This window comes from Sycon ciliatum, chromosome 9, assembly GCF_964019385.1.
Source record: "Sycon ciliatum chromosome 9, ocSycCili1.1, whole genome shotgun sequence".
Classification (NCBI taxonomy): Eukaryota; Metazoa; Porifera; class Calcarea; order Leucosolenida; family Sycettidae; genus Sycon; species Sycon ciliatum.
Genome location: NC_088651.1, coordinates 22,872,453 through 22,896,563, shown reverse-complemented (window position 1 = coordinate 22,896,563; position 24,111 = coordinate 22,872,453). Strand labels below are relative to the sequence as shown.

Below are 24,111 nucleotides of genomic sequence, written 5' to 3'. Positions count from 1 at the left end.
TGGAGCCAAGGGGGCTTGGCACACACTCCAAAAGCTCGAAGCGATTGCACCATTCTTGCATTGTACAAATAATTGGGTGAGGAAGTGGTTGGGTTGCGCAAGCTAGGCAGACAGTTCTCTTCCATTCATTTGTTGTTTATTACTCGAGTGTCTGCCTACGAGTGTGAGAGCAGAGAAACAACACGTGTACTTGCCAAGTCGGCAGGGTAGCTCACTGTATCGCCTGTACGCAGTGCCGGGAGATTCTTAGCTTCTTCACAACTAACTTCGTAATCATCCTGGCCAAACGTGTTTGAGATAATGGACTGGATGATGTGTGGCAATCGGAGTTTTCCTTTCGTGTCGAAAATGGAGTCAAGTGGCAGGACATTCAGGTGTCGTGCTACCGACGGATGGCGACAGGAGCTACTGATAGTATGTATTTGGCACAGTAGTAAATATTTATAAGAATAACAATACAGAAGGTAAGTGCTGGAAGGATTTTCATAGTCTCCACGTGCAGATCTGTGTTGCAGGTGTGTTGTCACTTGCCACGTGCAGTAGTTGTGCTGCAGCATGTTCATGAAGCATAGATATTTGGGTAGCCACCGATTGAAAACCTTTCCAAATAACTCAATTCCTAAGAAATGTGGAAAGGAAATATGAAAAGACGAAAATAACCTGTATTTACCCCACAAAGTGCAGGTAAGTGTTTTGCAGCTGGCGAAATAGTGCACCGGCCACAATGCCATCTTCAGTACCATACCTTGAATGAAAACAGGGCAAGCATGTAGGCTAGCTGCACCTTCCCAATGTACCTAACCTGTATCTCCAGCCATGCATGTACTACTGCAAAACACGTAATTTCGGTGCATTGAAATTTCGGTGCCGGGGACCTGCCAGGTTTCAGGTGTAATGTAGAATTAGGTGACCAGCGTTCCCTGCACATACATGTACACAGTGCATACGCTAGTGCCTTTTTAATAATATAATAGGTGCAACTTAAATGTAGGTGCCTGTTTTGTCTACCGAAATCACCGAAATTATAAAGTTACACCGAAAATAACTTGTTGTACGGTATCTACGAAGTGTAATAGAACTCCGTGTGATAGCCATGCACAAGTACAGACTACAGGGCTGCTCGATGAAATCCGATCGTGCGAATCAAGTGTGCGCCATGCGCCAGTTCGCATGCCAGTGCTCGCAGGTCTTAGGCCCGCACAGCGACCGGTGTGGCATTCACTCGCTCGATTAGATTTCATTGAACAGCACTGTATGTTCCAAAGATAGTGAACTCGGGTTGTAGAAGGCTGGTAGTGTTATCAAAAAGAATAAGGTCGGGAGATATCGGTGGGTAGTGTGATTTCAACTGATTTGGGAATGAAATTCCGGCACGTGCATATGATCACAATATGGCGAGTTGCATCATACCCTAAATAAGGTAGTACCCCAGCTCCAGAGGGTGTACATCTCAGACAAACGTCATTTTCTAGTGTGTGTGTGTGTGTGTGTGTGTGTGTGTGTGTGTGTGTGTGTGTGTGTGCGTGTGTGTGTGAGTCGGTGTGTGTGTGTGTGTGTGTGTGTGTGTGTGTGTGTGAGTGTATGTGAGTGAGTGTTTGTGAGTGTGTTTGTGCACCCCCCCCCCCCCCCCCCCCCCGAAGTGTTCTAACCTATCAATTTATCTTCGGCGAAGGAGGAATAATCAAGAACATGTGGTAAAAAGGAATTACCTTCTGTACTTGAGATCCATGGCCGATTGCTGGCGCTGTTCGTTGTTGGTGACTCGGCTGTATGCGCGCCAGGCCACGAAGCATTTGCGCTGTAAACAGATTACACAACAGCGTGACGGTGACAGGTGAGAAGTGACGCACATGCACACAGACACACAGGTGCGCACACACACACACATACACTCACAAATATACACACAGAGGCATATGTACAGATTGGTCAAGTGATCACTTGGTCAGTAAAACCTCTGGGTTTTTTTGGAAACAGATGCAGAGAGTGTGCAAAATTCAACCTGGTTTGTATTCGTATTTTGTAAATGTATTCGTATTTACTATTTATGGATTCTCCACAGGCCTTCTCTCTCTCTCTCTCTCTCTCTCTCTCTCTCTCTCTCTCTCTCTCTCTCTCTCTCTCCCTCCCTCCCTCCCTCCCTCCCTCCCTCCCTCCCTCCCTCTCTCTCTCTCTCTCTCTCTCTCTCTCTCTCTCTCTCTCTCTCTCTCTCTTTCTGAGTCTCTCTTCCTCATACATGGACACGCAAACTTTTACTTACACACGTGCAGAACACATTGGACACGAACGGCCTCATATCTCAAGAAGCCGTTGCTGTGATTGTCACTAAATCACAAATCTGTGTGTTTTCTCATCTCCAGTGTGATTATTACAGATGACACAATACGTGCCAATGCTTGGGTTCAGCTAAGCAAGCTGGGTCTGTAAATCACTCACTGGCTGCGGTCCTCGACCCCAGCTGACCAATAGCAATTGAAAATTGTCCGATTCCGCTACCGGATCAACTGTAAGTTTTCATTTGTACGGTAGATTCTTGGCCGTCTCAAGATCGATTGTACTATGACATTTTGTATTTTGTGTGATGGGGATAACCATCCTCTGCCAGCATACGCATGTATCCAAGCAGTCCTTTTTTTACAGATGAATTTGCTCTGAAGTTCCTCAACTTCAACACATGTGCACACACGCGCATATCTCTCTCTCTCTCTCCCCCCCCCCCCCCCCCCCCCCCTCCGCGCACACAAACGTGCACCCACATGTGCTCGTCCACTTGGAAAACTTACAAGCAGGACGTACGATGTTGCTGATAGTCGTCTGTCCACACGTTTTTGCAGCATGGCGTTATGGTCCCTGTGACGGGATCGTCGCATGACACCATCGCCAGTGGGAAGGTCTCTTCCCATGACATCATCACCAGTGCGATTGGTTCTCCGCATGACGTCATCAGCAGTGGGATGGGTTCTTTGGATGACATCATTGGCAGTGTGATGGGTTCTTTGTATGATGTCATCATCAGTGTGATTGCGATGGTGTATATCATGAGGCCTGGCGGAATACCCCTGTCTGTGTGATGACATCAAGCCTGCTTGTGCATGGTCAGTGGCATGTGTTCGGTGGTGTCTGTGCACACTTTCGTCTTGTCGCTGTTTTCGTGTACTCCTCAGCTGGCTATGTTGCTGCTGCTGTTGCTGTTGCGGCTGTAGTTCTTGTCTTTCCTCTTGCCACATTTCGCCCTTACCACTTCTGACACGTGCTGGTGGCTGCGCTGGCATCACGCCCAGATCGTACTGGCTGAGCGCTGTCGAGGTGCGCGGCGGGTGAAACGACACTGCACTGCTGTTTGCCGTGCGTGCAGTCGACTCTTGCGCTCGTTGCCCCGCTCCAGCACTGCCGCGCATTGTCTGTGCCGGTATTGCCGTTCCCGAAGTGTCCCTGCGGGTTCTGCTCTGCGACGCGGTTGCCACTCCGGTGCTGCCGCGCGTTGTCTGCACCGGTATTGCCGTTCCCGAGGTGTCCTCGTGTATTCTGCCCTGGTGTATGGTTGCCACTCCAGCACTGCCACGCATAGTCTGCACCAGTATTGCCGTTTCCGAAGTGTCACCGCTGTGGGTTCTGCTCTGTTGTGTGCTTGCGTGTCCGTTTGCCGACAGTGCCTGGCCGTAGAACGAAAGTAGTTGATCCAGCTGGTGCTGGAGGATCTGTTCCGGCAACGGATCATCGTAGATCGCCATGCTGTCAAGCACCTCAGCTGCTGACTGATGGGAACTGGGCTGTCGGACGACAGGCTTCACGCCGTCTTTCTCATTGGCATCGGCCCGAAGCGGTCGAGCCACACGGTGGTGATAATCTATGCTGTGGAGTGGAGTTGCTTGCAGGTGCCGTAGGGAAAAACGCGAGCTCTCGCTCGACAAACGCTCGGTGGAGCCGCGCACGGCCAGCTCCAAGTCGCCGTGAGCGACTGGCAGTGGTTCACACACGTCACGATTGCTACTCATCCTCGCCGAGCGCAGCACACCCTTCGACCAGGGTTTCCGTGTAGAAGTATGTTAGAGTTTAATGAGACGCTCGAGCTTGGTTCATGTCTTCTTGTAGATAATTAAAACGCCCAGCGCTTACAGTCCAGTTTCCACAAATATTCTTCTTTTGATCGCCTGGCCATCAGTCAGGTGTCGTGACGTGATGGCATTGTTGAGGCTCCAATCATCCGCTGGCTGCCATCACTCCAGGGTCATGTTCGCCAACCAGCCTCGCACGGTTCGACTTCATTTTAGTTTCTTACAAGTCTCGTTTCTCAGTCTTGGTTTTTGGTCTTGGTAGAAGAAGAAAACCAATTGTCTCGTTTGTTAGCGAGCGATTTTCCTGCGTTATTTACCATCTCTCCATCGCTATTTGTTCGCTGGGAGTTACTTCAGGATATTGTACATGTGCGACACTGCAACAGAAAGAGCTGATTTCAGAAATCGCCTTGACTTCATTCAACTACATGTACCTTCTTCTTCTCACTGGTGATATTTTCCTTTCTACCTTTACTAAACTTGGCTTTACATTTTGCTTGACGAAGAGCACAGCAATCTCCCACACTGTACTGGGGCCACAGGCTGTTCGGCGGACTTTTCAAAAAAATTGTTTCGTCCCTTGCGTACGATTTGCTGTGGTTTGAAGAAGGTTTAGTATTTCAAACCCTTTGCAGGCTTTGGTTTCGCCCTAGTAATTCTGGGCCGGGGCATAATCAGTGCATTCAGTGCATACATTTCATTTCAATGACTCATTCATCACAATCTCACATGCCTTTATGACGCGGATATTGGGATTTTCTGTGTGCATGCATGTATGATTTTGTGTGCCAGACCCCCATGCATGGCCCAGCCTTGCAGCTTGTGACGTTGTGTTGTGTGTTCCAAGATCCCCAAGCCCTCCATTGCTGTGCGTCGCCAGCAAGCTGAACTTGTAAGTTGTAGTTGTATGGAGTAGATAATATGCGGGAGATTTGAGCAGAAAGGAGGTATTTTCATTCTTGTCCTTCTGTTGGACCGTCGTCCAACTTGTCTTTGTCGCCGGGCATTTATGCCACAGTGGAGAAGGAAACATGTCCTCCACGCAGCAGGAGAAAGGCCCGCTTGAGTCTTACGCCAGGCTTATGGAGGCCGTCAAATCGGCGGAACGGCAATGTACTTACGGAGTCGCCGTTGTGTTCGAGCGTTTTGCCAGCTTTGACGCAGCTCGTCTGTCTCTGTGCATCTCTCAATGTTCTGTCTTCTCGACCATACAGTTGTTCCTGGGCCTTTGACCCCTCGTACTGTGCTCCGGGGAACTGATATACCTAGTACTGTAAGATTTCGTCCTCCCAATTGCTGTTTGTGTGTGCGCTCTTTTGTCCGAATCCTGTTTGATTTGCTTGCTTCAACCCCTGGTTGTCTTGTTTGCCGTCGCGTTTTCCTGCAGCCGCCTCGCACTCGCGATCGACAGCGCCGCCATGTCATTCAAGATGAGTTTAGAGCTCACAAAGTGCAGCTGCAAGGTGAGATACTGATGCCATTGAATTGCAGTTGTTTGACTTGAATTCACTTTCCTATGTTTTGATCGCCTGGTTTTCCCCTTTATTCGGTTTCTTTTGCAGCGTCTGGCTTGAACACGGAAACAACCAGCGCATCAGAGAAGGTGAGATGAGAGGTCCAGTTTAGGACAATGACGGTGTTGTATTGTTGCTTGTTGCAATGCCTTGAAGATACATCAGACATTCAAAAACATCTCTTGGTCTTGCCGACTTCGTAGCCCTTGTAACGCGAAATCGTACACTTTTTGTTGTACTTGTTTTCGAAGTTTAGGACCGTTGAGGCCCTCTGCTGTGTCCTCGAGTGTAGGACTAATGGTGGTGGTCCATTCTGTAAATGTTTTGGTGGACTGTATTGTCAGAAGAGGCTTTGACACTGCACCCTGCTTTGCAGTTTCGCAGGAGTTTCATCTAACCTTTTGTTGACCGATGACGCGAAGTTGTATGTGAAATTTATTCTAAGGGACGATTACTGTTATTGAATATGGTGGTGCTAGGTTCGGTGTCTGTCATGCCTCCTCCTAGGCAGGGTATTGTTTCTTTGTTCCCTGGCTTCCTGGGAATGCTGCGACGCGTGTGCAGCAGATGTGTGCCTTCGTTTTGTGAGAATCGATTTTGTTGACATCAGGTGACTCTCTGACGTTGGCTTGTTCAGTTTGTTATGCATGAGTGCCTTTCAGCGACAGCTTGGGCAATGCAGACCCATGCGATATGCCGGCTACAATGCCAAGTACATGTATGTACTCATCGCTATCAGTTAGTTGAGTACAACACAGTCAGTCTGTGCGGGATGCTACTGCTTGGCATCACTTGTGCAAATTGTAGTGTTTCTTGTGTGGCCAGTACGCCAGTAGTACTTATCAGTCATGGTCGTAGCAGTCCTGGTAGTGGAGCTGTATTGAGTGGTGCCTGGTGGTGTAGAGGAGGCAAGTGGTCCCTACTGACTGTACGTGTCTACACAGTAATCACTTGTGTAGTCACTCATGTCATGTGTGGTGCAATGCTCTAGCCTGTGCTGATGTATTGCTTGTTCATTGGCATCCTACTGAGTGTGTGTGGAAGCTCATCTAGGTGGATAATGGTCTGGAGTGTTGCTCCTTGACCTTGATGTTGGCTATGGCCTCTGCAGTTCTCAATATTCCTTCAGTCTTACAGACAGTGGCCAGTGCCTGTTTCAAATTTTGCTTGCTCTGGGAACTTGACAGAGGCTGCATAGTTGTGATGCTGGTTTGTTGTTGACTTTTCAAGATAATAGTATAGCAGTTGTATTCCTCTGAGTCTTGGTCCTGTTGTGCGGTTCAGCCATCTACCATTGGACCTCATCATTGTAGAGGACACATATGCTCTGGAAACATCCAGGGTCAGCTTTTGCCAGTGTTGTGCCTTCAAGGTGCCGTGTCAAATCTCTTTCTGGCTGAAGTCTTGGGATATTTACGTGCACTGCCCAGTAGGTCCCAGTCTGCAATCTGTTGACCAGAATCACGGTTTTAGTGTCTGCTGCTGGCACGGATTGGTGGCATTCTCTATGTGCCTCAGCCTGAAATCTGCTGTGAATAACTTGACTGGGAGTGTGAAGAGGAGTACTGGCTGGTGTGGATAGGCTACAAAGGCGTGATGTGCGAAGAAACTAGGATGAAAACTGGAATGTCGGCGCGGCAAGGGTATTGTATCCGCATGGGTGGCCTTGCAAGGCGGTTGCTCTGCTACGCTGTTGTGGTGTTCGGCATGTATTTCTCTGTGATTTCACTGGTAGCCTACATTGCCTGTGTGCTGGCACTTGCGGTTATACTTTCGCTTTTTAACTCGTCCATTTCCCTTGTGATGTGGCCGTTTTTCGGCTATCGGCCACCTCTCAATCTTATGAGTTTCCCTCGGCTCTGTCGTGTACTTTTTTCTGCATTCAAAGCGCGGTTCTGGGAGTAGTGTTTTGTGAGATCCGGAGGCAGGCTGTTGGTCTTGAACGTTGGTTTAGCGCAGGCCGTCGGCCTGTGCCTCTCTGCCCCACATATATCTGCACACGGTCTCTATTGCTGAATATCTTTTATGGACTTTTCCTATTCTTCTTTTTCTTGCGGACTGACTTTGTGCTGGTGTTCTGTATATCGTAACACGTTGTACAAAGTCCAACCTCGAATATCGAGTAGAAGGGGTCGTATTTGAAATATTTCACCAATCAGCTGACAATCGAGCCACCCTTGAATACCAGCGCCGAGGTCAAAATGTGGCAACACAGCTGCACTGTCTGTAGCCAAGGAGCATGACTGTGCTATGTGGCTGTCTCGTGTATAAGCCACACTTGTGCGCGTACGTGGGGCCCGTGCATGGGATGTACTGTGTGGCTGTTCGTATGCCGTGCTAGTGTGCGAGACATCATATCTGCACACACACGCACGTGCGCGTGTTTGTCTCGTGTAGAAGCCTGTGAAATTCTTTGAAAACATACACGTAAATAAGCTTAGGGTTGTGTACAACACTTGTTAGCATGACTCCTAAAACTGGTGCAGCATGATGATGCAGTAACATAGGCTGAACAGGCCGGGGGTCCTCTGGATCCCATTACTGCAACTGTGCTGATGAAATTTGACTCCCTTATCGCGGATGGTGCTGCGTCTACAGTCCATTTCAAAAATATAGACGCATGGTATTTTTGAAATATTTCAAATTTGGCTGGAGCTTCTTGGGAATTTTTTTCGGAGTACTGCTCGGATCCTTTCCCCGATTACTCTCGTAGATTTTTAAGCGATCAGATAACAAACGACCAATTTCGAAATTTGTTGTCCACGAAGTGATCGCAGACTTTATGTGGTATAGATGCTGGCCTAACAGTTTTGTGAAATCACTCGTCTATATGTTTGAAACGCACTGTAGTGTCAAATTGCTGCCATGCCTATGTCGTCCACTAGTGCGTTTGCTCTCGTTGCTGTACATGTATAGAGCGTGGCCCTGGGAGGGTTCGTTGACGCCGGCTGTCCTTCCTACTGTGCATGCCTGTACGCGGAGTGTGGCCCAATGGGTGGTCTTTAGATGCATATCAGTAGCCTGGACCTGTATGGTGGGCCTGATAGCTGGTCTTTAGATGCATATCTGTGGCCTAAACCTGTATGGTGGACCTGATAGCTTTGCTAGACGTGAGGCTGTCTCCATATGCGATCCTCAGCCTGAAAGAGCAAGGTGGAGTGAACGGGTGTGAATGGCAGATGAACGTTCCTCGGCAGTTGAACCTTCAGTACGATGTGCTGCGTAGCATGTAATTTTAGGCGTAGTACAATTTCGGTGTTCGGGACCTGCCAGGTATCAGGTGTAATGTGGAAATAGGCGACCAGCTTTCCTTGCACATACATGTACAGTGCATACTCCAGTGTAATCTAAATTTAGGTGCCTGGTTTCTCTACCGAAATTTAAGTTACACCAAAAGTAATATCAGTGTTGCCAACCGCCCGTATTTGTCCGTATTTTTACGGAAAAACGAAGTTTTGTCCGCAGTACGGATTTCAATCGAATATCCCGCAAACGATCATGTATATGAATGATTGCTAATACCTTCGTAACTCCATCGTTTCTTGCGCGAATTCAATAATCGAAGGGTCTACGTGGTAGCAACAACTCCAAGCTGTCCAATGCAACAATCGCTGAAGCGTAACGATGTCGGATTCCAGAGATATCGTGCGCCGTATTCAGGTATTCTTAAAAAGTTACCTCGGCAAAATCAAATTTTTGATCGATCTCTTCGCCATTTGTGGGGGAAATCCCTTTTTGCTGGGACGAATTTGCTTGCGTATTAGCCTTGGAGACGACTTTGCTGTGTTATCGCGCCTGATTTGTGACGGCTTCATCATGGAGCTTGGCATCCTGGCGTTGCTCCTGCCAAGAGCTTTCCAACAAGCCCTAGATTGTGAAAATCAAGCGAAGTAGACCAAAGTTATGACCTGGTGAAGTTGAAAATTGTACTGAATTCGTAGGCTTCACAAGTGAACTCTGTAGCTTGAAAAGTTGTACAGTATCGTTTTTTGTTCCAAATTACACTAAATCAGTCAAAATGTTGACCTGAAAAACGAGTACGGAAAACTCTGCAAAATTCTGCAAAATGGCACTGGGCAGTACGCATGGGGGCAGAGGGCACTTGGTAACACTGTAATATGTTGTACTGTACAGTACCTCCAATGGACGTGACAACCAGTACAATCATGTTCGTATCTTGCAAGCTCTCTTGACTTTTGTGCTGCTGTTTTTGACGATGCGGTTGTTTTTGTTGCTGTTGCTTTTGTTGTTTAGTACATCGCACAGCTGCTGGAGGAGAGCATGATGGACGAGGATGGTACAGGCGAGTTCCTAGGGGTGCCGGCACCCCTGGCTGCCGCTCAGACCCCGTCCAGTGCCATGTTCGGCATGTCGTCGCTCTCTAGTGTTGCTCCCATGCGTACTCCACTGCCTCCTGGTAAGAGTGTGCAGAGACAGGGAGGGTGTGTGTGTATGTGTGTGAGAGAGAGATGATGTACGATTGTGTGCTCGGTGTGAAATCTGACCTGAATTGATTTTCCAGCACCCTCACCTTGCACGGCCCGTGACGCCCTAGCAGTGGCACGAATGCTGCTGGGCGTACACGTACACGTGTACAGTGATGTAATCAGAACGGATCCAGGCCGCCAGTTTTGCACTTTGGGTTGGATTTCATTGAGCGCAGCTGTACTTCTGAGCACTCCAGATTATGCGTTGTCAGAGTGAAACAGGCCAAACTGGGAATGTGCAGTTGCTGCCCTTGTGAACTCTCCAGATTACTTTGTCCAAGTGAGACAGGCCTGACTGGGGATGCTGTCCACTGTTAGCCCACTCACCTTGTACTTGTCATGGCAATGCTAAATTTTGGAAAAGAGCAGTGGGACTGTCCCTGTTGGGTTTTCTGGGTAACTGTATCTTCAGGCGTACACTACCACCCAGAATGTCCAACTCTTGAACTGTATTGTGCTCTCTCTCTCTCTCTCTCTCCCTCTCCCTCTCTCCCTGTCTTCATGATACCATTCGTGCCTGCAGGCCCCACAGACTACTCGCAATTTCTCAAAGCCAGTGAAAAACTTCTTGCCAGCGCGTAAGTTCTCTTCGCTCTTGCAGCTGGTGTGAATTGACTTCACAATCATCACGGTTGTCTTGTATATCCTAGGTTTCTCCGTCATTGCAAGATCACTAAGTTGTGCTCTCTGCTTTTGAGAATGTCCCCAGTCAGACCGCAGTGGTTGTTATAGTTTGAATGTGGACGGGTATCTGCGACAGAGCCCTGGTGATGGCATCGTGCTGTTTTGTATATGTGTATGTGTTTCGGCTTTACCTCGTCCTATCTACTCTGTGCAGAGCCCTGGAAGAAGAAGAGGAAGAGCAGAGGCAGGCAGCGGCGGCACCGGAGAAGCTACAGGAGTGCCTTGCGCAGCAGCGTGAGGCTAACAAGCGGGCCTACTCTTCCAGTGCTCCGAAGCCGTCCGCCAAGAACAAGACCAAGGCGGTACAGCCCAAGCAGAAGAGCAAGAAACAGCTCGTCGCAGAGCAGCGGAAGCGAGAAAGAGTGAGTTGCAACGTGAACGGTGGGGGAGTGTCCCTGTGTGTGTGTGTGTGTGTGTGTGTGTGTGTGTGTGTGTGTGTGTGTGTGAGCTTTCCAACAAGCCGATTAATGAGACGATTGCTTTTTGACATCTATGCCATGTGATTGGCTTAGTGCTGTAGTATCATGCATAACTTGAGGAGGAGCAGACTGGCCTACTTTTAGAATGTCTTGTATACCGACTTGTTCTTTTATCGACCGACAACCAGTGCGTGGGATACCATTCCACGTGAAACAGTAAAACTGATGATGCAACTAGCCCGCATCGCATTGGCACGTTAGGACTGTATGGGTCATGCATCTCTGTGCATGCATGCAGGAATGAGGAGTATTGTTCAACACCCTACACGACCATGAAGGCTTGTAGGATGTCGGTGGCACAACCTACTACTAGTACATGTATGTCATTGCGCAATGGGATTATCACAAGCCTCTTTGTCGGCATATTGCAGACAACCGTCTGTTCCCTACCATACTTTCAAGCAGAAACGCCGAGGCACATGCCCGCACGTGTGAGTACATGGGATCACTTATAATGAACAAATGCAATCGAACGATTTTTGAGCACGAGCTAAGTCCCCCGGCAACAAAGAATTGAAGAATGCAGAAGGACTTAGCTCGTGCTCTTCTTCGTTGCCTTTTCCTTCCCCCCCCCCCCCCCCCCTTAAACAATTTTTGGCCTATGTTTTCATATGTTTTAAAATGGTTTGCATATTTTGTGTATACGCTTATCTATCTACTGCAGGAGGTTGCATTGCAGATTGAGAAAAGCAAGGAGCTAGCTGCTGCCAAGAAACTTGTACGTTGATCTTCGGGTCTAGCACGCTGTGTGTTTTATCCTCTCTCTTTCTCTTATCTAACTATCTTTCTCTCTGCACGCGTTTGTGAGAGGGGGTGGTGTGCATTCTACTCCGTCAACTAGGGTATTTCCCATTTTGGGAACTCCCTTCACCAACAAACCCATGCCTCCTGTCCTGTACATTCCTACAAGGGTGGCATGAGGGCCTAGCAGAGGAGAGTGACAATGAAGCACACTGCTGACGATGAGGTAGATAGACCCTGCCAGAGCATTGTGCATATACATGCACTTTCACAGGTACATACAGACAAAGACATGTTTTCATCCCTGGTACTTACCCTTTTCATATCCGTGGTGGTTCTCTCTCATTTCCCTGGGTTAAATTTAGAAGTTTTCACATTGTCAGAACTGAAACTATCCACCAGGCCCTCTTTCCTGTCATCAGCACTATGGAGGCTGGGGAAATTTTCCCCGGTTTCTACCACTACCCTTGTTCAGCAGTCCTCTCAACAGCTAATCACACGCACCTCGCACCTCCACAGAAACAACACTACACGTGGATCCACTTACAGGGGATGGTCCTCAGCCACTTCACGCACCACAGGTGGCCTGGGCTGGTTGACAGCAGCAGTACTACAATACATGTACATGATGATTGTGTCACTAGACTCACTACCATGGACCTCCATCCTGGAGTGCCTAATTCTGCTAATTATAAAACTAACTATTACTTGTCCTACATTCCCGCCTGGTTTAGATCTGGCTTTGGAATTTTATTTTCATTGCAGTCAGGTTCGGCCTCGTTTTGTCTGTACTGCGCTGATGAGTCCGCAAAGGACGAAACAGTGCTGTGCGCAGGTTTAGTCGAACTTGTCCTATATTGATTTTCAAGTCGGTAAAGTACCAGAGATTTCAAAGGAAAACCTGGGACGGAGTCTGCCTTTCCTTTGACCATTGCCACTGATCCTTTCCATGGTACAAACTGCGACATGAGCACTGTGACAAGTGGAGTGTCGCATGCCGAAAACAAGTGTGAGCATAGCCAAAAGAGAGCTAAAGACTTCTGCTCGACAAGACCTTTGACAGGAGCTCATTTTTCAGAATTTTCGCATCAAAGCCATTTTTCAGACTTTGCAGCATAAACATATGGTTTCGAGGTGCCAGTTTACGCTACTCGGAGCCTTTATTGATTGTAATGGTTTTTTTCACAATGTGTGTGTTTGTGTTTGTAATTGCACAGGTCTCTCCAGCCCAAACAACATCTTGCTCAGAGCTGACATCAAATGGGTAAGGCCACTGGATGCCGACTCGACTTGTTTTGTAGGAAGTTTCTCTCTCTCTCTCTCTATCTATCTCTATCTCTCTTCTTCTCTTCTTCCCCAGCAATACCGTATATTCTCTAGGGTTTATCTCCAGCAACACGGGTTGATAAAAGGAATTATTGGCATGATGTTTTTTGTGTTGTTTTGAGATCAGGGTCCCGAGCCTTACGTTGATCGTATTTTTTGTTGTTGTTGTGTGTGTCTGTGTGTGTTTACATGGTGTGCGTACTATTCTCCACTTGTGCTGGTATGATCAGGCGTTCCACTGCAGAGGCAGAGCAACTAGCACAGACCACCGTCACCGCCAGTGATGACCTGCCTAAAGGTGCGTCGGAACAGAAAACTAATGATGCCGCGGCAGTTCCACAGTCGTCATTGAGCAGTAACGTTAACAATAGCACCTCAGCGTCACCCACAGCAGATACTAACACCTCGACCAGAGTCTGTGGGGATGGGGCGTCCACACGCCATGAACCATGCCTGTCACCGTCCACCAGCATCTCCAATCAGGAGCTGGAAGACTATCGAGGCCAATCCAGCATAGACAGCCTCGATGCAGCTTCGCAACCTGCAGATCATAATACTTTAGCTACCTCTGCTGTGAAGGCTGCCGGTGGCAGTGTTCGAACTGAAGCTCTTCCAGAAACTCAGAAAACCAAGGCAAAGCACAAAGGAGACGGCACGAGTGCTTCGCCGCAGCCGTTGTCTCGCAAGGCCAAGCGGCAGCTGAAGAAGGAGCAGCGTCGCGATCAGAACGTGGAGCTGCAGCAGCGCAAGCGCCAACCTCAGCCCAAGGACTTGCCGAGCGTGTGCGATGGCGCTGATGATGGTGAGCGTAGTGTGGAGCATGGCGACGTAAGCATAGTGAATGCAGTGCACGAGCAGCCGTCCCCGTGTGATGCTGCCCTGTCTGATTGCCTGTCGTCTTCGACTTGTGTCGAGGAAGCTGGCTATGAGCTACAGGAAACCTCCGACACTGTACACAGTAGCCGTGAACCTTCAGCATCCCTCACTGCTGTATCTTATGATAGATGCGGTAGTCCGCTGGACAATGCGGATGCTGTGGCTTTGCACGCTCGCAGCACTGTAGAGAACACGGCCGGATCTGTAAATGGTGGTACCGTGGTCTTCGCTGCTTCGGGCACCCCCCAATCATGTCTCGTCGGGAACAACGATAGTAGTTCGTACGGTAACAACGCACGAGACGGCTTGGTGCAGCTGGCGGTGCAGTTTGCATTGCCCGAAGCACCGTTGCACCGCGGTGGCAATGCTATCAACACACAGTGTGGCAGCACCGACGATGTGGATGCAGGTGCCATCGAGGAGGATGGCGAAGACGAGGGAGACGACGATTGTGATGATGAGGTCTTGTCGAGCGACACCGGCTGCCAGGCATCAGGCGCTGGTGCCCTGTCGTATGACAGGGCATCGCGTAAGTGTCGCGTTGATGGCGTTGCCAAACCATTCCTCACCGACGAGTCCTCGTCCTCGGACAGCTGCCATTCGTCGTTCGCGGACACGCATCACCATGTCAAGTACCAGCCTCAGGATCCATTGTTCAGACAGCCTCGCTCCAGCCACCCTCCGTCCGCTGTTGGGACTGGAATACCTGTGTCCGCTTCTACTGCACGCCAGAACGGTTCCAGCGCCGTTGTTCGTTCCGCTCCGGACTATCAGTTCAGCCGAGGTACTTCCAGCACCAAGGCGCATACGGTAAGTGGGTGCACTAGTCGCAAGCAATTATTCTTGATAGCTGTGTCCCGAACTAGGGTATGCAAAAACCGAGCGAAGCCAGTGGGAATATCTGGAATGAATGTACTGTGATCTTTGTTTTCTGGCCGCTGACGTCGAGCGGAAATGAAACTGGAGCCAGAAATTCCTTATTTCGGTCAACACACTTTTAGTGGCATTGTCCTCATGCTGTCTGAATTGTACCTTCACACGTGTGTTATGTGCAATCTTTCCATGCCTCTGCACTGAAGCACCGTCTTCCTGTATGTATACGTTCCATAATATGCTAGGCACATGTAGTATTCTTATGTGTGTGTGTGTGTGTATGCTTGGTGGGTCCATTGCAGGTTCTCAGCAATCAAGAGCAGTTCCGCAGCGACTTACCGCCTCGATTCCAGCAGCTCGCCCACCCGCAGCAGCAGTCACTACCATCTAGACTGCCGGCGTCATTGCACGACGCAGATCAACTTGATCGCTCATCCTCTCCATCCGTGGCATCCATCCTGTTGCTGTCGTCTTCGTGCCGCGCTCAATCGCCGTATAACTCCAGCGAGGAGTCGCTCAGTCGCAACGAGCTGGCCTCCGATGGCACCTGTAGCAGCGCTGCCAGTGCTTCAACATCGGCAACGACACGAGCTGGCACGCTGTCGGCCGCATGCTCCGCAGCACTGCCCCTGGGAAGCGGTCGCGTGAGCAAACCCTCCGATCCCATTGACATCAACATGCACAGCAGCAACAGCAGTGGCAAACCGTCACGGGTGCAGCGCAAGCGTAAGAAATCCCGCAAGACCAAGTCTGTGTCCGCGCCTGGTGCCATTGCTGGCTGCGGTGTAGGGATGCCGGAGAAGAATGACAACGTCGACGGAGACGATACGGACGCTTCGTCGTCTGCGTGCAGCTCTCAGCCATCGTGCACGCCCTCGTCACAGCTCCTTGCCTTGCACTCCGGCGACAGTGGCTTCCAAAGCGAAGGCTGGCGTGGCCTGCCTGCATCGTCAGTAACCGCTTCTGGCACCACGTCAACCGCTGCGTCGCATTCCAGCACACCCTACAGCGCAGTGCGACCGTATGCTGACACTCTCATCCCCTGGGATCAGCCAGTGCTGGCGACGGCGTCATGTCAACAGTCCACCGTGAAAAGCATTGGCATGCCAACTGCGGCTGTGTTCGTTGCCAATAGCAGCTGTAGCGCCGTGGGTGTCGACGCAGCAGTGCTTCAGCCGTGTAGCCTTCTGCAACGGCCATTGTCTGGCCAGTTTGTGCAAGCCAGTGTGGACTGCGGCAGTGCAGCAGCGCCGATATCATCGTCCTCCTCATCCACCGACATCACGCCCACGCTGGACAGAATGCCCGATGCGATACCCAACGCACCGGCAGCATCAACATCACAGGCTCCTCTCCGGTGTCCTTCCCCGCTCCTACAGCCCGGCGTGTTCTACTGCGAGAGGTTGGCGAGATCGTTTGAGCGTCGCGATCTGGTGCGCGTCCTGCACTTTGACTACGTTGTCCGAGAACTCCGCTCGCGTCACGAAGCATTGATGTGCCAGGCGCAGCGCCTGTCCGATGAAACATCTCGTGCTGAAGCTGTGGCAGAGACACTAACGTGTCGCGATGGACTTGACGCTACTTCTTCGATCGCAGGCCTTGCTACTGATGGCTTCGCGTCGAACAATACCAGCGTAACGAGCCATGATCTGCCTTCAAAGGCTGATACTCTTCAGAAAATGCTGCGGTCTGCAGTCACTGCCCAACTTCAAGTCGACAATGTGCAGGCTGAACTGGTGACAACTGCGCGCCTCCTTGGACTCAGTCCGGACGGGGCGGTGTGTGTTGCCCGTGAGTTTGAGCACAGCGCCTCTGGAGATGCACGGTCTCAGCAGCAGCTGCACTCCATAGTAGATGGTGTGTATGAGGAGAGGCCAGCCCCATCTAACTCACAGTGTCCAGTTCATGCCCAGCCTGGTGTGAACGTAGCAGCGCAGCCATCGGTGGTGCTTCCTGCTCCAGGCGCCAATCCGGTGATGACCTTTGGCTCTACCTGGACTGAGTTGAACAAACCCGTAGCAGCGACTCGAGAGTCATCATCGTCATCAACAACAAGTGCGTTTGATTCTGCGCGCGATTACACCGTGCACGACCTGCACCTCGTCGAGTCTCTTGTGAGTTCTCCGCCACAGCAGCCACCGCCATCTGCAGCCAGCACCACGGCTGCTGCTGCTGGCACTATGCCACTCGCCTCCGACAACGCTGGTTTAGGTGCATCGCCGTCGCATCAGTATAGCACCGTTGGAGAGCGAGATGGTGTCCGCGCCTCGTCGAGGCCTCCACCCGGATTCCCGCCCCGCTGCCCGTCAGCCGATTCTGCACTGCCGCCGCCCCTGGTGAAAGGCAATACCCAGGTACAGGCAGCTTCAACGAAGGAAAGAGGAGCCATGCTACGCGAAGCCAACGACTACACGTTCAGCGCGTTTCCATCTCTGTGGGACTTGTCCGGTCAGTCAATCTGGAAGGTGGACACCGTGGAGCAGTCGGCCATTGCTAGATCGACTTCGCCGGGTCTTCTACATGCACCGGCACCAGTGGATGCGACTCCTCCAGCTGCCGCCACTGCGAGCGACAATGTCAACACGACTCGGTCCATGAAGCAGATCTGGTCCACGACGGGTGGTGAGGCGATGGCCGTATCCTCCTCGCCCAGTCTCGGATTGTCGCGTCTGTCCGCGAGTGCAAAGACCTTCGTCAGCTCGCGCTCTCCCAGCCACACCATGGCCAGTGCGGGCACTGGAGATGTGGTAGCTGACGACCTGATGGCTGCACAGTCCGCCGACGCGTCTCCTCAGTGGCTACTCATACGCAATGTGCCCTCGGACGTAAGTTTTGCGAGCATGGGATAACTGACCTGTACTAGAGTTGCGCTCGGGGAAATCCGACCAATATGCCAAACTGGCACCTTGTACCACTTCTGATACTGTACTTCTGATTACATCATTGTATTTGTACATGTGTATGTCCAGCCGCATTCCTGCCACTTCCAGGGTGTCAAGGGTGTGCAACTTGAGGGCGCCGAATGTGAACTCTGGGTCGGATTTCACCGAGCGCAACTGTAATTTCCTATATGACAACTGCTCGTTGGGTTGAGCGTTTTGCAAGTTTCTGAGCCTGAAGCCCGTATTGTCTGTAATGGACCACTTGCCATTTGTACAGATCCACGAAATCTAGTAGAATCCCGTAGACCCGGAAGGGTGTTGAATGTGCAGGACCCTATTGTGTTTTCTGCTATTTCCACTAAGAAATGGGGCCTGAAGGCATTTCATACGAAAACCTTTTTCTGACAAAGATCTAGCTAGTCATTAGTTCTAACCAAAGTGAAAATGCTGGATAAGCAATTGTTGGTCATTGAATTATGACGCGAAAATTGGTCAAATGCGCATGCATAGCACACATTCAACACCCTACCGGGTCTACGGGATTTCGTGGATCTGTACAAATGGCAAGTGGTCCATTGGGTGTGCACAGTCATGCATACTTGCCCCACTGTCTATATCTGAGCGTGCAGTACCATCAATCATACCTCGTTTGTCCGGGACCGGGCACTGCACTGTCACGTTTTCCACTAAATGCATCGAAAGGGTAGTCATATTTCGCCAAAACTCGCCCAAAGGATGCCCGGTAGACCGAAGTGCCCGGAATTTGGTGTCCGGATAACTCGGGGATGAGTGTATAAATCGTATATATCTAAATCTAGCGTAATCTAGCGTCTTTTTACTTGTAAGTTGTCACTCCTGAGGTGTATGTGCCTAGTCTGGGAGAGTACAATTGACGTGTATCTGTGTGTTACAGTGTATGTGTGTGTATGTATGTGTTGGTGGTTGCTTGTACTAATGTCTGCGTATGTGTGTCCGTTCTGTTGCGTGCTGTAGATGGACGAGGGCAGCGTACGCCTGCTCTGCCAGCGACACGGCCACATTCACAAGTACGTCACGGACAAGCGCCAGCGCACCATCTGCATACAGTTCGAGTCCGCCAGGAATGCGCGCATGGCGTGCGCCAGCATCCACCACGAGATTGTGCGCGACGAGGAGGGCAGAGAGACGCCGCTCGAAGCTTTTCTGCTCCATCAGCCGCCACTGCAGCAGCAGGCAGCACAGACTGGTCATCCTGCACACGCTGGTCACTACTACTCACAACTGCAGCAGCAGCAGCAGACAAGGTTTCCCGTCAGTCACGCTCCACAATGGCTACTACCTGCACCGTACGATCACTCCGTGCGCTCGCAGCATCTGCACTACGACCAGAGGCGTGCAGCGGACGAGAGCGTGCCCACAGCGTCATCGCTCAGACAGGCTGAGCACGCACCTGCGGGCCCACTGCATCCACAGCAAGCCATCGCAGCGGCGGTGGGAGCACAGGAGCTGGGGCCGTTCAGCAACATGCCTAATCCTGTTTGGGCACCGGGTGTGGAGGACAATGGTGGAGAGTCTCAGCAGCGGCTGCAGTATGTCAGCAGTAACCAGTCGTATGGCGATAGTGACGACATTGCTCAGCGTCTACTGCCGGCCGGTGTTCATGTGAACCAGCATGGCAATGTACCGCTGCTGCCACAGCCAGCAGTAGCGGGAAATGTACATGTGCCAGGGTCCTACTCCAACACACCAGTACAGTGCAGACACGACCAGCTGGTGGACACGACGTTTGCGGGCGATGGCACGGCGGCAAACGGTCACCTTGGCCAGTTCCATCCAGCTGGATCGGCCGTGTCAGCTCAACCGCGCCGCTACCACCCGTACCAGGAAGCGGCAACAGCGCGCGATGGCGTCATGGCTGCTATGCAACAGCAGCAGCAGGACAGCTATGACTCGTTGTTTCCGTCTCTGGCCGATGCACATGAACTGCAAGCCGGTGGCAAACGGCACCAGCAGCAGCAGCAGCCGACACTGGGCTTGCATCATGCTGACTCTGCGCCTGTCGGTGATTTCCCGTTGCAGCATGCACCTCACCAACAGCAGCAGTATGCAGTCAGTGGATATGGAGGATATCAGCGACAGCAGCAGCAACAGCAACTTCATCATGCTCGTGCACATGGGAAGAAACAACAGCTAGGGCATGCAGAGCAACACCCACAGCAGCAGCAACAGCAAACGGGCCGCCGCTCCGCCAAGAACAAGCAGGACGTTGGCGCACATGCTGCTGCTAGTGTTGATACTTGCGATGGCAATGACGGCGCTGCCGCTACGACACGTTCACGTAGCAACAAGCAGGCGGCCGTCAAGAGAAGGCACCACCGCAACGAGTCTCCCATGGCCACCAGCAGTGAGAGTAACAGCTCTGGTGCTGCCGCGGCTGCTGCCAATCCACGGGGACGTGTGGTGCAAGTGCTCACCAAACCTAGTAGTAGACCTCAAGGTACTGCTGCCGCTGCAGCTTCTGGCGTGGCCGGTGACCAATTCGACGTGCCACCAGCGTGTTCGCCTGCCGGCTCTGCCCTGGGCGGTTGTGGTAGTACAGGCTCTAGTGGACCATCAAGTCGGCCATCCTCCTCTAGCAGCAAAGCCCCGGCGGCGGCGACGACAGCACACAGCAATGCTGCTACTGGCAAGGCGAGAAGCAAGAAAAGTCGCCGGAAAGGCAAGAACGAGACGCGCGATGCGTAGACGCGTTGTGCTGAATGCCTGCCTGCTGCGCTCATAGCTCACCCCGGACTACTGACAGCAATGGAGACCGTTGATGGATGCGTAACGCGCATCTCTCCGGTTTGAAACATTCCTCTGGTACGCGACCGGTACCAGCATGACTATCGGGCCATGTACCAGTGTGGGCGAAAACCCAGATTACCAAATTGGCCTGGTCGGCACCATACAGGTGTCCTTGAAAACTTGCTCCAGGCTGACTGGTTCATCACTCTATCACTCTATATACTGCACGCACTACTGCTTGTGCCCACCCATGCACCATATAGTCCTCTATGATAACCACGGCGCCCTGTGCACGCCACACAGATCACGATGTCATTTCTCTATCGATGATGTCATCAGAGCACGACTCACGATGATGTCATCGTAATATGATGAAGCGTGTGGAACATTATTCGTGTTTATGTTTGCCTCGTGCAACACGCCTTTCTTTACTCAGCTGTAGGGCAGCTCCCTAAACCAGCCGTTATCACCAACGACCCAGTTGTCAGTGTGTGTACCTTGCTCATAGTGCTTGGTCAACAACTAGTCTTGTCGTTGTTGTTTTCTGCTTGTTACAGTTGTCTCGTGGCCTTGCCTGGTCCCGGTCCAGTTCTCTCTGATATGTAGCGTCCGTGCAGCGCGCGCTCTTCACACGCACACTGTTCCGCACAAGTCCCGAGCGTCCGTCCGTGCGTGCGCGTGCACATGGTTTTGTTTGTGATATTGCTTTTACTCCGCGTCTTGTTTATGTTTTTGGTAGCCTTTCGCCCAAACCGCTGGTGATGACTTGTCAAGTCACCCATATTCAAACACAGCAGCTATGTGTTGTTTGTCACTACTGGTGTTCATTATGTTTTTAGCTTTCGTGCTTACAACAGTCCGTCTACTCTGAGCCCGTGTGTGTGTGTGTGACGCGCACGCGTGTATGACTCTGGTCTTGAGCTCTGCTTGCTGCGTCTCTGTGTGTTGGAGCAGGAGACGGAGACAGTGTGCTGTCAAGTCAATGATGTCATGATGGTGTCATGGGCGGATAGTTTACACCTCCATCTTTGGCAACAAAATTGAATACTGAAGCAAAAGAAGAAGACAGAGAAAAGCAAAGAGCAACACGACACTACCAGGGATTTTGTGTAGGGAACCGATCACCAAACACGGGCTATGTTGGATGCATTACGTATGCTGTGAATCTGTAACCAGCTATTTTCTTCCGGATGGCGAGGGATCCGGATAACAGACGACCGGATAAGCGAGGTCTGACTACCGGTATTTTTCTCTTGCTGGTACCCCGGTTCGAGTGTGTAGCCTCCCTTGCCCCTAACAAGACCAGGGAGCCCTACACAGCCAAACGCATACACGTAGGTGTAGGGCTCCCTGGGCAACAGTCTGCCATAGATTCCGGTGCAAAGGCCACAAGATGTGGAACAGGCCTCTTTTCCTGGCAAAATAAACACAATGAAAAGCCTTGCTTATTTGTTTTGGGAGAGAAATACAGGACCATCAACGGTATAATAGAGTTAGAACTGGAAAGAAGGAAGGAAAAAGGTAATACCGTAAAGTCGCGGATAAAAGCCGGGTTTGCATACATACAAGCACATCGCGGATAGAAGCCTGAAAATCAAACGGGTCAAATGCATATAAACCTGTCGCGCGTAGAAGCCTGGCTTCTATGCAAGCGCGGATCGGGTAGGTCAAGAGTGCATGCGCTATGTACATGCATAGTAAAACTGCCGCCATACCGGTAGTCAGTGGTAGATCTACGCGTGTCGCGCGTAGAAGCGTGCATACAAGCCTGGCAAAAATATCAGTGGTGCATATAAGCATGGTTTGCATACAAGCCTGATGCAGAAAGCGGCTTATGTACTTATTAGCCCGGCTTTTATCCGCGACTTTACGGTAGTTGGGAGAGGAAACCCAGAAAAACAGAACGAGAACATGACTCAATGACCGATTCCAACGCCGACACCGTCGTGTACGGAGAGTCCCATAAGACGGCGACAGGAGCCTCGCAAAATGCGAACGCAGCCTTGTTGCCGGTCGCCAACCGACCCTCCCGTATCGAGCGCTGCTAGACGCTGAGATCCGGTAGACGGCACACTGGGCTGCCAAATACGCTACTGGCTTGAGGTCCCATACTGCGCGGCAGGGCGTCCAGCTCTGGTCACACGTTTAAACACATAGCGTTTGCTCACTCCATCCACCACAATAATTATTATGCCCTGCGTCATATTTCTGATGCTTGCAATCCCTAATCGTGTTGATACAGGATAAGCATTTAGCACACATGCACCTGGCAGTTGCCAACGCCAAGCACTGACCGCTGCCTGGGGTCCCTTTTGTAAAAATCTCTAATGAAGTCCTAGTTTCAAAAGATAAAAAAAATCTAAAAATTAGACAAGAGGAAAACGGCATTATACAGCTGTGTATGCAGTTGATGCACGACGTAACTGCCAGGCAACTCTGTCACACGCAAACTGACAATTCGCATGCAGAGACGTGCATGTCCACCACGCCATCACAGACGCGTGGAGAGTACAAGCCTGGAGCCCACACAGGCAGAGCGCATGGTATACAATCACGCACACGCACACGGCCATGAGCGGTCCGTGACCCGGAAGCTTCGGGATTTCCTCGATCATGGCACGTGCCTACACAGGGCAAACACAGTCTGCCTGATATGATTTCTACCGACAACTGTGACAGCATGGTTGCTATGGACAACAGGGCCGGCATGGTTGTTACCTATAACTGGGCCAGTATTGTTACTACGGACAACTGGGCCAGCATGGTTGCTACGGACAACTGGGCCAGTATGATTGCTACGGACAACTGGGCTGGCATGGTTGCCACGAACAAGTGTGACAACATGGCTGCAATGAGCAGCTGTCACAACATGGTTGGTGGCTGCTATGGCATCTGTGTGGTCACCATAGCATGGGTCAACATGGCGCTTGGAGGTCAGGGATTGGGCAGGTGGTTGCCATAGCATCTGTTCAGTCACAACATGGTGGCCATGGCTTAACCAGGTGGTTGCCATGGTGTCTGTGTGGTCAATGTAGCAAGTGAGTTGGCAAGCAGGACACGAGCGATCTCAGCTCGACGCACAGCTCTTGTTTCGGCACACTGTTCACATCCGTGTCTGCACTACGTGGCAGAGGGTCCTCCACTGGGAGCGCGGCAGCGGATTCCTGCCTCTGCTGCTGCTTTTCCTCCTGTTGCTGCGGATCTTGTTGTTCCTGCTCTTGCTCCTGTCCTTGCTGTTTTTGTTGTAGTTCTTCTTCTTGTGTTTGGCTGTGAAAGTTGAGCGATGCAGAGTTGATACAGTAGCGCTGGCCACTGGGCGCAGGGCCGTCCGAGAAGACGTGTCCCAGATGTGCACCACACTGTACAGTAAGTGACAATGAGAACGATGAAGACACACACAACAACAACAACAACACGTATACTACTAC

The 24,111-nt window shown here is 51.0% G+C and overlaps 3 protein-coding genes across 6 annotated transcripts in view; 1 reads left to right on the top strand and 2 right to left on the bottom strand.

Moving 5' to 3' along the window:
* The window catches only part of LOC135824834 (uncharacterized), a 42,498-nt gene extending 37,872 nt beyond the window's left edge, over positions 1 to 4,626 (bottom strand). The window contains exons 1-2 of one of the 2 annotated variants that reach the window (XM_065337553.1): positions 2,784 to 4,626; positions 1,710 to 1,798 (exon numbers count right to left, since the gene is read on the bottom strand). In XM_065337553.1, the coding sequence (XP_065193625.1) occupies positions 1,710 to 1,798; positions 2,784 to 3,995 (1,301 nt within the window). In that variant the 5' untranslated portion in view covers positions 3,996 to 4,626. The remainder of the gene's footprint in view (positions 1 to 1,709; positions 1,799 to 2,783) is intronic. The other variant, XM_065337552.1, reaches the window with a different exon arrangement.
* LOC135824833 (mucin-12-like) lies at positions 1,665 to 21,554 on the top strand. 3 transcript variants are annotated; one of them, XM_065337550.1, is made up of 12 exons: positions 1,665 to 1,834; positions 2,361 to 2,506; positions 5,443 to 5,518; positions 5,618 to 5,658; positions 9,824 to 9,986; positions 10,580 to 10,634; positions 10,895 to 11,102; positions 11,884 to 11,937; positions 13,178 to 13,224; positions 13,517 to 14,972; positions 15,338 to 17,860; positions 18,911 to 21,554. In XM_065337550.1, exons 5-12 carry the CDS (start codon positions 9,851 to 9,853, stop codon positions 20,639 to 20,641), a joined length of 6,210 nt encoding a protein of 2,069 aa, XP_065193622.1. In that variant the 5' UTR covers positions 1,665 to 1,834; positions 2,361 to 2,506; positions 5,443 to 5,518; positions 5,618 to 5,658; positions 9,824 to 9,850; the 3' UTR covers positions 20,642 to 21,554. The 3 variants fall into 3 exon arrangements, with proteins under 3 accessions (XP_065193622.1, XP_065193623.1, XP_065193620.1); XM_065337548.1 differs by lacking the exons at positions 1,665 to 1,834; positions 2,361 to 2,506 and adding exons at positions 4,915 to 5,168; positions 5,270 to 5,328; XM_065337551.1 differs by lacking the exon at positions 1,665 to 1,834 and having other exon boundaries at positions 2,273 to 2,506.
* A 525-nt stretch (positions 21,555 to 22,079) lies between these two features.
* LOC135824836 (peptide methionine sulfoxide reductase MsrB-like) overlaps positions 22,080 to 24,111 on the bottom strand; it is a 17,228-nt gene continuing 15,196 nt past the window's right edge. Inside the window, exon 5 of the mRNA XM_065337556.1 lies at positions 22,080 to 24,042. Coding sequence (XP_065193628.1) covers positions 23,710 to 24,042 — 333 coding nt within the window. The 3' untranslated portion in view covers positions 22,080 to 23,709. The remainder of the gene's footprint in view (positions 24,043 to 24,111) is intronic.